Here is a 12036-nt window from a genome sequence, read left to right as displayed (position 1 = left end):
GACTGTGGAAGGATAGACAGGGGGAGGATGGACTGTGGAAGGATAGACAGGGGGAGGAAGAGATGCTTCAGCAAGCACTTCCACTAGAGCATTCTGACAGGCTTGCATCACACGCATCTGCTGGTGAGTACTTAAACCTTCCATTTGCCGGACAACAGATTGAAAAAAGGTATGTCTCGGTGTCTGGTTTGATTCTAAACTCATCTGTTCCATGTATCTTCTGAGTTCCATGATACTTTGATTGATCATGGTCAACCCAGAAGATAACCGTTGTCCATAAGTGTGGAAACCGTGTTGAACAGTTGAGTTTAGACTCAAACAGTCAGACAAGGTCAGCCTTTCCTGACTCCTCAGACGCTGCCGGCCAGAACCAAAAGTTGGTCGAGATGTTGCGGCAGTGTCTGAGGGGTGGGGAACAGGGAACAAGTCGTCACCAGCAGCTTCATGTGATGAAGTCTGCCCTGCTGCTCCAGTGCTGGTGGAGGGGATAGAGGGATCAGACAAGAGGGTAGGTACAGAGGGGTCGGATACCTCGATGTGGTCACCGGGGGCGGTCTCACTAGGGATCACTCCAGAGGGACGCAACTCTGATGCAGACTCCCGAGTGCTGCAGATGGTGCTAAAAAAAAAAAAAAAAGAAAAAAATGTATATTAAAAATATTGATATTTAATTTAAGTCTGCTGAAAAAAAAATTGGTTAAACATTTCTACTACAGGAATTGTTTGGGGAATATTTACCTTCTGCACGCCATTGTAGATCGCAGGAACGCCAGGGCTTGGTAGTTTTTGTACTGGGGTCCCCGGCGTCCTCCCGACGATCCACTCGGGGTCTGAATCTCTTTGTTGTAGTCCCTCTTGAAGCGATCCCGGAGCGACCGCCACCGTGTGATAACCCTGTCACCTGTGAAGCAAAAAAAAAAAAAAAAATGTTTAGTATTCAACACTTCACATGCTGGAAATATAAGTTACTGAAGTTGTAATACTTACGCACAAAATCCCTGGCCCTCGCATTGAGTTCCTCCCAGTTGTCAATAACTGAAGAACAGACTTCATCCCAGAGCCGTCGTGTGGTTGGTTGGTCGGCATGAAGACGGTTTGCCATGTTCCACAGCGGCTCCCGGATTTCCACCTCATGGATGAGGTCATCACTATCAATAATGACACCCTCCTCCTGATGTCTGCGGGGAGCACGCTGTGAAACCTGTGAAGATAAAAAACAAAACAAAAAGCAAAAAATTACATTATATTCAAACACATGATGTTCATTTAAACAATTATCAAAATAGGGTTACTTACCGTTTGCCGACCACCAGAGGCATCACCTTGACGACCCTGGGATGTCCTGGGAGTCACTCTAGTGCGGGCACCGGATTCTGAAGACTGTGGGGAAAAAAAAAAAAAATGTTTGGATGGATGCATAGTTATGGTGTGCACTGTGATGAATGTTTGTGTTGGGTGTAGCATTATGTATCTGTGTATGTGCTAAACTTACAATCTGTGCACCCCCTCCGTGTGTCTCTCCACCCTGCACGTCTCCTCCTGGAAGCTCCTCTGAATCAGCTTCCTGTTAAAACATAATAGGATAGTGTTTTTAACCACAAAAAAATTATTTTAAATAAAAAAAAAAAACAAAATTTTTTTTACCTCAGCTCGCTGATGTGAGGGGGAGCTTTCAGGAGAAGACATTACGGCTTGGGGCAGCTGTGTTGCTTCCTGAACTGATCTGCAAGTATAAACACACTTGTTAAGCTACTATACAAAGTATCATAATAAGCTTTCAGGCTTTTATACTTACAGGGAAAATGTTTGGCTGGCAGTATCTGCTTCGGCCTGGCTGGCAGTCTCTGTTGCGGTCTGGCTGGGCCTCTCTGCTGCAGCCTGGCTGGCTCTCTCTGCTGCTACCCTGCTGGTAGTGCTTGAAGTGATCTGCAAGTATAAAGAGACTTGTTAAGCTACTATACAAAGGATCATAATAAGCTTTCAGGTCTTTATACTTACAGGTAAACTAATGGTTGCCTGTACGCCGCGGTGTGGCTGTTCCTCTCTGCTGCGGTCAGGGTTGTTTCTGCTGCGGTCTGACCGGTCATGTCTGCTGCGTTGATCACTGCTGCGGTCTGAATCTCTGCTACGGTTGGGCTGGCCGTGTCAGCCGGTATGGTGGCGCTTCATTGTGTGAACTGAAAGAAAATGATATGAAAGTTTAAAAAAAAACAAAAAACCACATTTTGTATGTGTAATTCCCTGAAACTAATTATACGCAATTTTAAGTGTTTGCATGTCTACATTCCCTTATCTCAGAGTGTAACCAGTGATTGAAGGTGTATAATATTTTGTGTAAACCTACTTTCTTTGTGTTTTGTAACTGAGTGTAACCAGTAATTGAAGGTGTGTAATTGCTGTGTATACCAGTTTGCATTCCCTGAAACTCTCACCGAGAGTGTAACCAGTGATTAAAGGTGTCACCGTGTAACCAGTGATTGAAGGCGTGTAGTGTGTAATTGCTGTGTATACCAGTGTTTGCATTCCCTGAAACTCTCAACAGAGTATGTAACCAGTGATTGAAGGTGTTTAATTTCTGTGTATACCCACTGTGTTTGCATGGTTTTGAATTCCCTGAAACTCAGTTGTGTATACCCATTTTTTCATGGTATGTTGCAATCTCACTTTTAACCACACTTGTATACCAGAACACTTCAATTACCTTTATGGTAACTTAATTTTACCTTTTTTAAAATGATACAAAGTAGATTTTTTGAAAACAATTTAATTTTTTTTTTTTTATAATTTTTTTTTTTTCCAAAAAATAGGAGCTACTCTGCTCTTTATTTTAAATACCACAATACATGAAAAATAAAAAAACGCAAACACGCATAACACACAGCCAGGCTACACATTCCAGGTGTCTTGCAGGTGGAAGATTTGCAGCGGAGTTTGAAATTCTATCAGTCAGGCTGGTGTTTGATGTCTGGTTCGGTTTCTTCAGTGTGGCTGTTGCCAGATGTCTGGGCCCAAACCACATACAATACCATTTAGGCCGGTTTCACATTTGCACTTTATAGCGCAGCGATGGCCTGCACACGTCCGCCACAAATCCCCACCTACTACCGCACATGAATGCTTGCGATCTGCGCACCCTATCTTTATCATAGGGTGCGCTGGCAGGATTTTACAGTGTGCTGCGCACTTTTGAAGGTGTGCCGTGCGCGCCAAAATGCAACATGCTGCGTTTGGCGCACAAGGGCACACCTTCAAAAGTGCGCAGCACACGGTAAAATCCTGCCAGCGCACCATCTACGCACCCTATGATAAAGATAGGGTGCGCAGATCGCAAGCATTCATGTGGGGTAGTAGGCGGGGATTTGTGGCGGACGTGTGCAGGCCATCGCTGCGCTATAAAGTGCAAATGTGAAATCGGCCTAAATGGTATTGTATGTGGTGTTATTGGGCCCAGACATCTACATTAAAACACCAGCCTGACTGATACAGTCAGGCTGGTGTTTGATGTAGATGTCTGGGCCCAATAACACCACATACAATACCATTTAGGCCGGTTTCACATTTGCACTTTATAGCGCAGCTATTTCCTGCACACGTCCGCCACTAATCCCCACCTACTAGCGCACATGAACGCTTGCAATCTGCACACCCCATACTAAAGATAGGGTGTGCAGATCGCAAGCGTCCATGTGTGCTAGTAGGCGGTGATGACCAGATGGGACGGGGATTAGTGGTGGACGTGTGCAGGTTATCACTGCGCTATAAAGTGCAAATATGAAACCAGCCTTACACCACACAATCACAGCAAGAAATACAATATTAAAGTTGTATGAAAATAACATGCAGTACACATGCAACAGAAAAAAAAAAAAAAAAAATGCAACACACACGCTCCAGGGGTCTTGCAGGTGGTAGACTTGCAGCTGTGCAGACAGGTTTTATAGCTCTAGTTGAATCTTCTGTAAGGCAGGCTGGAGTCTGATATCTTGCTTGGAGTATTCAATGTTGCTGGTGCCGGATTGTCTGGGCCCAATTACACCACATACAATACACCACTCAATCGCAGCAATCACAGCATAAAAAATACAATATAATTACAGTTGTATGAAAATAAAAAGCAGTACACATGCAACAGAAAAAAAAAAAAAAAAAAAAATGGAAAAAAAAAAAAAATGCACACACAGGCCACACACATACACACACACACACACACGCGCTCCAGGGGTCTTGCAGGTGGTAGACTTGCAGCTGTGCAGACAGGTTTTATAGCTCTAGTTGAATCTTCTGTCAGGCAGGCTGGAGTCTGATATCTTGCTTGGAGTATTCAATGTTGCTGGTGCCGGATTGTCTGGGCCCAATTACACCACATACCATACACCACTCAATCGCAGCAATCACAGCATAAAAAATACAATATAATTACAGTTGTATGAAAATAAAAAGCAGTACACATGCAACAGAAAAAAAAAAAAAAAAAGGCACACACAGGCCACACACATACACACACACACGCTCCAGGGGTCTTGCAGGTGGTAGACTTGCAGCTGGGCAGACAGGTTTTATAGCTCTAGTTGAATCTTCTGTCAGGCAGGCTGGAGTCGGATATCTTGCTTGGAGTATTCAGTGTTGCTGGTGCCGGATTGTCTGGGCCCAATTACACCACATACCATACACCACTCAATCGCAGCAATCACAGCATAAAAAATACAATATAATTACAGTTGTATGAAAATAAAATGCAGTACACAAGCAACAGAAAAAAAAAATATAAAAAAAAAAAAAAACCAGACATGCAACACTCGCAGACCACACACACACACACGCTACACACTTGCTACACACTTGCAGGCCATACACAGAAATGTCATAGGTATACTCACACTTGGTAAAGCTGGTACTGGCAGGCCTCTTGATAGCTGTGGCTGCAGGCTTGGTGGGTGTCTGGCAGGCTGGGTGGTCTGGCAGGCTGGGTGGGTGGTCTGGCAGGCTTGGTGGCTGTCTTGCAGGCTTGGTGGCTGTCTTGCAGGCTTGGTGGTGGTCTGGCTGGCTTGCTGTCTGGCTGCTACTGCATGTCTGGGCCCAATTAGCCCATCTTATATAGTTTTGGGACTGTCTGGAAAAGTATCTTTTTTTCTGGGCATGCGCAGTGCGATTTTGCGGATCCTGCCGGCGGATTCCGCAAAATTGCGGATCCCGGCGGATCCGCCGCCCATAGGGCCCCATTCTACCGCATGGCTGATGACGGCGGATCCGCCGTCATCCGCCATTTTGACGGCGAAAAAAACGTTACATTCTCCGTCCCCCTCAGACAGAATCCGCAAAGAATTTTGCGGATCCGCCGAATATCGGACGCAACGGACGACCATCCGTCAAAATCCGCCACTAATGTATCACAATGGGGAAATTGGCGGATCCGCAACAAGAAAAAGCGGATCCGCCAATTTCAAATTTTGGCGGATTTTGACTGATGGCAAAAAACTGAAGTGTGAAAGAGGCCTTACTTTCCGCATGGTGGGCACAGCCACATGCAGGAAGTAAGCGGAACAATGCATTCCTATGGGTGCGGGATCGCCGCGATTCCGCAAAATTAATGAGCATGTTGCGGTTTTTACCGCGAAGCGATTCGCCGCGGTAAAAACCGCAGCATTAGCACAGCATTGCGGAATCCCGTAGGAATGCATGGAATGCTTATTTTTCGCGCCAAAATCACGCGGTTAAAACCGCCGCGGAAACGCGAAAAAAATGCAACGTGTGAACTCAGCCTAAATCTTCCATAAACAATAGATTTACAAATTGAACATCCCTATTCCCCCCCCTCCCACCCCCCCCCATGTAGACAGCATATATAACTCTTTTCTCCATATGATTTCTCTTACACCGTAATTTACCATTAGTCATCCTCTTTACCCATATTGTCAATCAAACCATACAAAACAGAAATTCCTATGTTCGGGTATTAATGGTTTATCCACAACACCAACATTGTAAAATATAGCACATTCCCATCAGTTAACTGTACCGTATTGTAACCATGGATTCCACAACCTCTCATAGGTTTTAGAATTGCCTCTTTTAACATATATCCTTTCCTTTAGCCGAATGATACAAGTCACCTGTTTCACAAACTCTCTCCCGGAAGGTGGTTCTTTCCTGATCCAGTTCCTCGCAATCAGCTTCCTTGCTACATAAAGCAGTCTGGCTATAGCAAGCTTTGCACTATTAACTATTTCAATTTCCTCTACATATCCCAGTATGCAGACCAGTGGGTTTTTGGGTATAACACATCCGTAAGCCCCTTCTATTCTGTTTAGTGACATTAAACCAGAACGCGGATAGCCTGGGACAAGTCCACATCATATGAAGGATTCCGGCATCAGACCCTCCACATCTTGGACAGTGAGAGTTGTCCCTCAGTCCCATTTTAAACATCAGAAGGGGGGAGCGGTACACACGATGGATCACATAAAGATGGGACAACCTAGCTAGTTCACTCATAGTGAGTTTGGGGGCATATTCTAGGACCCTTTCCCATACCTCGTCAGTCATCGCCCCAATCTCTCCCTCCCATTTGGATCTTGCTTTAAGTGGGAACCCCATTAAATGTGTATGTAATATATCTTTGTATGTGTTAGAAATTACCCCTTTCGTAAGTCCAGCACCACCCCATATATAGTCCAAAACTATGTCAGATTGTATCTGCAGGTTTCTGGAAAGTTTTTGAGCTTTAATGGCATGCCGTACCTGACAGTAGTGGTACCATTCAGAATCCGGCAACTGAAACTCACTCTGTAATTGCATTAACGGTCTCAGCTCCCCGTTATCCATAATTTGAGACTTTAATGTCAGCCCCCTACGTTTCCAGCCTTTCAGTCTCCCAAGTTTCCGAATCTCTGGGAGGTTACTATTATCCCATATAGCTGTGAATCTAGTCAACCCGGTCACCCCTCTCACCCTCTTCAGTCTGTTCCACAGGTCTTGCAAGAGTCGCAGAGTGGGACACCCGTCTCCCATTACACCCATCTTCCCATCCTCTAGGCCAAGTATCAACGGGCTTCCATTTAGTACGTATTCCAGTACTCCTCTGATGATGCCTGCCTTCTCTTGATTAGACCACCCTCTAAGATGTTGACTTTGGGCGGCTAAAAAATACAGTTCCGGATTTGGCAGTGCCAGTCCCCCTTCATCCTTTGGTCTCTGCAAGGTTTCAAGCCTTATTCTAGGTTGTTTCTTACCCCATACCAAGGCTCTGAACAATGAATTCACCGCCCCGAACCTTTTCTGCGGTATCCAGATTGGGGAGTTGTGTCATATATATATAAAAGTTTGGGCATTAAAACCATTTTTATTAGGTTAATCCTTCCCACCACCGACAAGTGTAATTTGTTCCAAGTATCCACCTTAGTTCTTAGAATTGCCAGTAGGGGTACCAGATTAGTATTAAGGTACTCAGTCACCGGCAAGGAAACCTGTATCCCCAAATATTTAAACATTTCCACACATTGTAGTTTATTGGCCCCTATGTCTTCCTGAGTCCATACCACCTTCTTGTCCACTTTAAATAGGCTTGATTTAGACCAATTTTTGGTCAGTCCTGAGATATCACCGAACCCCTCAATGGTCTGCACAGCGTGATCCAATGAAGCCGAGGGATCCCCTAGGAATAACAAAAGGTCATCCGCATATAGGGCCACCTTTTCCTCCAAATCGCCATATTGAAACCCCTTTATTGCCTTGTTGCGTCTAATAGCAGCCGCCAATGGCTCTATCGCAATGGTGAACAGGAGCGGTGACAGTGGACAGCCTTGCCTCGTTCCTCTGTGCAGCTGTATTCCTGCGGACATAACCCCATTAATCTTAACTCTAGCTGTGGGTTGAGTATACAATAGCTGAATCCATGCTGTAAATTGAGGACCAAAGCCCATACTATGTAGCACTCTCCACAGGTATGACCATTCTACAGAGTCAAAGGCCTTATGGGCATCAAGTGAGGCTATCACCCTCCCACCTGGGTTATCGACTGGCAACTGCAGATTGAGATATAGTCTCCGTATATTGGCTGCTGTTGACCTGTTGGGCATAAACCCTGATTGATCCATATGGATCAATGTATCAACAACACCAGTTAGTCTGTTCGCCAGCACTTTTGCCAGTATTTTCACATCATCTGTCAGCAAGGATATTGGCCTGTATGAGTCCGGAATTCCTGGATTTTTACCCTCCTTAGGAATCACCACTATCACCGCCTCCCGCATAGACGCAGGCAAAATCCCTTCTTTCATAGCCCCTTCAAACATTATCAATAGCTTGGGTAGCAGAATTTTATCTAGGTGTTTGTATATTTCGGTAGGAAGACCGTCTGCTCCCGGGGCCCTCTCATTAGTCATGCCATGCAGAGCCATCTCCAACTCCTCTACTGTGATAGGAGACTCCAACTTATTCCTATCTTCCATAGATAGTGTCGGAAGCAGTCCCGCTCCTAGAAATGCCTCCGCCCCTCCCATTCTACTCGATGAATAGAGATTCTGGTAGAATCCTGTGAAGACCTCCAGAATGTCGGGCGTCTCAGTAACCCTTGTCCCCTTTGCAGTATCCATACTATGTATAAATGATCTGCCTCTCTGGGCTGCAGCTATAATCGATAATAGATGACCAACTTTTTCCCCTTCTTCGTAGAATCTAATCTTCTGAAAAGCCTGCTTCTTAGTTGCTTTATCTAGTAGTAACCTATTGACCCTTTCATGTGCCTGCCTAAGTGTCAGTTGAGTGTCGGGTGTAGCGTGCTGTGCCATTTCTATTTCCGCCCTAGTTAGGGCTTCCATACTCTCCACCTCATCTTGCTTAGTTTGTGTCTTTTTCCTACATATATCCCTGTGTAGAATTCCCCGGAGATATGCCTTCATGGCGTCCCATACCACCAGAGGGCGAGCACTATCATCATTATGGACAAAGAATTCCCCAATCTCCCGCATGATGCCCTGCATATTTATATGTTGTATCAAGGCCGGATGTAACTTCCACTCTCCCCTTATTCCCCCTCTCAAACGCTCCCGTTTAATGGACACAAGGATGGGACTGTGGTCCGAGATCACTCTCGGTAAGTATTGCACATCCCCCACCACTGCATTCATCAACTCATTAGCCAATGCCATGTCGATGGGAGATACTGTATTATAAGAAGCTGAATAGCAGGAGAAGCACTTTCCCATCATTTCTTACTCTCCAAATGTCCATCAAACCCTTTTCCCGAACTAAATTGCCAAACGGGGTTATAGTGTCACTCAGTACTCCCAGCTGCCTCCTATTCCTGTCCCAATAAGAGTCTATTACATTATTATAGTCATCCACTATCAAAAGAGGCAATACTCCCCCTCTTCCTGAGAATTCCCAAGTCTCCCTCAGCTTAGTACTCGAGTAGGGGGGTGGAATATAAATAGCGGCAATGCACACAAGGTAGCCAAATAATTTACATTTGATGACTACACACTGCCCATCTGGGTCAATATGCACCTCTCTTTCCTCATATTGTACTGAAGTATGAATTAGCACAGATACCCCCCCTTGCGTAGCTAGAGAAAGTAGAGTGATAGGCCCTCTGTATCCATCGCCTATTCAAAAGTCTCGTTGTGTCCGGTAAGATGAGTCTCCAGGAGGCATACCACCGATGGACCCTGGTCTTGTATATATTTGAATATAGCTGCCCTCCTAGTTTTATCAGATAAACCCCTGACGTTCCAACTTAGTACTTTAATTTCCCTCCCCTCCATAGGGTTGATAACTGGAATTATTGATCGGTGTAGTTTTCCCCCTTGCTGTCTGAACCCATCCCTCCTCCCTCACCCCCCCTCCTCCCATCCCCCCCCCATCCTCTTCTCCCCCTTCCTAGTGCATATACTCTCAAAGAGAGCTGGGTAATCTGGTCCCTGGCCACCCTCCCCTCCCGCCTCCCCCACCACTAGACTTTACTTCTACATTCATCTAATTGCATATGTGGAGCAGCAAACTTCCCAGCCCCCCCCCCACCCCCAGTTTTGTTGTGCAGGATAGAAGATCCCAATGTATAACATCATCAATAATATAATAAAACATATAAACAATTCAAATTTTGGAAACTATAACAATAGACACCCCTGCTGTGCCCAACATTGGGCAACCACCAAATCTCAATCATCTTGCCCCGCCAAAGCCTCAGTCTCAACCATATGTCAGTGGATCTAAAGAAGATCATATTCAGGAGATCAAGAGGCGTATAATAAAAAGGCCAAAGAACCGATGGCAAAGAAACAAGGCCGAAATCTACCAAAAATCAGTTCTTCAACAGGAAAAAACAGGTTAGGAATTCCTTGCGAGACATTGAAAGATGTAATATGTCCTCAGCCGACCATCTCGGGCATAGTCCTCTTGACTAATCAATCAATTCCAGCTCATGTCTTTCCACGGAGTTTATGTGCATTAATGTCAATCCATTGGTTAGCTTCTATCGGATCGATGAAAAATTGCACTTTATCAAGCGCCACCACCCTTAGTTTGGCCGGGAAAATCATGGAGTACTGCACTCCCAGCTCTCTAAGACGCTTCTTCACTCCTCCAAATTGCATACGTTGTTTTTGGACTGCAATAGAAAAGTCTGGGTAGATAGCTACTTTTTCACCATTCATGGCAAGGTCCCCCATCTCTCTCGCCCTCCTTAGAATTATGTCTCTATCCCTATAATGGAGAAGCTTAGCAAGCATAGTGCGTGGTCCCCTACCCGATGGTTGTGGCTGCATGGGAACTCTGTGTGCACGCTCCATGGCAAAAAACTTGGTCATCTGTGCCAAATTTCTCCCTGAGCCACTCTTCCATAAATTCTGTGGGGTTTCTCCCTTCGGATTTTTCCGGGAGGCCAACAATCCTTATATTATTACGTCTAGAGCGATTCTCTAGATCATCATTTTTGCCCACTATTTCAGAGATTTACTGAACGAATCTTTTTTCTGCTTTCTGGAGTTTAGTTATGTGATCCTCTGCTTGCCCCACTCTCTTCTCCACCGCCTCTGTTCTGGTATCAGCTTTTTTCATATCTTTTTTTAAGCCAGCCACTTCAGATTGAATTCCCAGAACCGGCTGTGTCAGCGTGGTTAAGGCATTCTTACAGAAGGAGACCGCGGCAAATATGTCCTTCAGTGTGGGATTCTCCTGATCCTCCCCTGCCTCCTGGGTCTCACCTGCCCCCACCACAGCTCCTCCATTTTGCGGCTGCTCTTCTTCCTCCCCCATCTCTCCCGGGGAATCCTCGGAATCATTCTCCTCTTCCCCTTGTTTACCTCCAGATCGCAGGGAATCCTCCTCAGTTCTGGCAAACTTCTTCAGCTTAGCTGCAGCCTCCATACGTCTCTGACATTCAGTGTTGGCTCTCTCCGCCTCCTTCCTCGCCTCAGCGCCATCTTGTGAGCCGAGTCCATCTCCCCTTCCCGCATCTTTCTGTCTCCGGCGGGTCATGGCTCCTCACCAGGGATTCAGAATGCAGCTGAAGGTAGTCTCCCCCCTTATCTACCCGATCGTCCGGCCGAGGATATCAGTGGTGTCAGCAGGGCTGCGGATTACTCCAGGCACCAGAGGGAGAAACAGACCCTGCGTCCTTTCACATTGCCTACCAGGCCACGCCCCCTCCAACCCTAACTCTAACCCTAACCCTATTTCCAACACTAACCCTAATGGAAAAATAAAACTAATTTCTTTATTTTATTATTTGTTCCTGCCTATGGGGGTGATAAAGGGGGGGGGGTATTTACTTTTCATTCTATTTTGATCACTGTGAGTTTATCACAGTGATCAAAATGAATGAATGGAATCTGCAGCCGGCGGGCGCTCATGGTCCGGGACCGCGGGACACTGGGAGCGATAGCGGCGCTCAGTAGGTACCGGGGGGTGGGAGGGGAGGTAATCAGAAGGTGGGGGGGAGCGGAGGGAAGGGGGGGAGCAGATGATGACAGTGGTGGCACATCGCCGCTGGCAGGGGGCAGATCGCCCCCGTTAACCGGTGTGGGGGGGTCAGATCGG

General features: G+C 46.0%; 1 protein-coding gene and 1 long non-coding RNA gene across 7 annotated transcripts in view; one reads left to right on the top strand and one right to left on the bottom strand.

Moving 5' to 3' along the window:
• Positions 1 to 12036, top strand: part of MFSD8 (major facilitator superfamily domain containing 8) — a 96874-nt gene that overhangs the window by 13415 nt on the left and 71423 nt on the right. The window contains exon 1 of one of the 6 annotated variants that reach the window (XM_073572058.1): positions 5572 to 9091. The exons of the other annotated variants lie outside the window; for them this stretch is intronic. Coding sequence (XP_073428159.1) covers positions 8896 to 9091 — 196 coding nt within the window. The 5' untranslated portion in view covers positions 5572 to 8895. Of the gene's footprint in view, positions 1 to 5571; positions 9092 to 12036 lie in introns of those variants that run through there. 6 annotated transcript variants of the gene reach the window in all.
• LOC141086220 (uncharacterized) lies at positions 1502 to 2157 on the bottom strand. The gene is made up of 3 exons (XR_012231548.1): positions 1796 to 2157; positions 1645 to 1723; positions 1502 to 1564 (listed from the first exon to the last, which is right to left on the bottom strand). It is a non-coding gene; the product is annotated as an uncharacterized lncRNA (long non-coding RNA).

The sequence above is a fragment of the Dendrobates tinctorius genome, unplaced genomic scaffold (assembly GCF_039654945.1).
Source record: "Dendrobates tinctorius isolate UK_male_01 unplaced genomic scaffold, ASM3965494v1 ptg000030l, whole genome shotgun sequence".
Classification (NCBI taxonomy): Eukaryota; Metazoa; Chordata; class Amphibia; order Anura; family Dendrobatidae; genus Dendrobates; species Dendrobates tinctorius.
The sequence above is the reverse complement of the archived record's forward strand: the minus strand, read 5'-3'. Positions and strand labels throughout refer to the sequence as shown.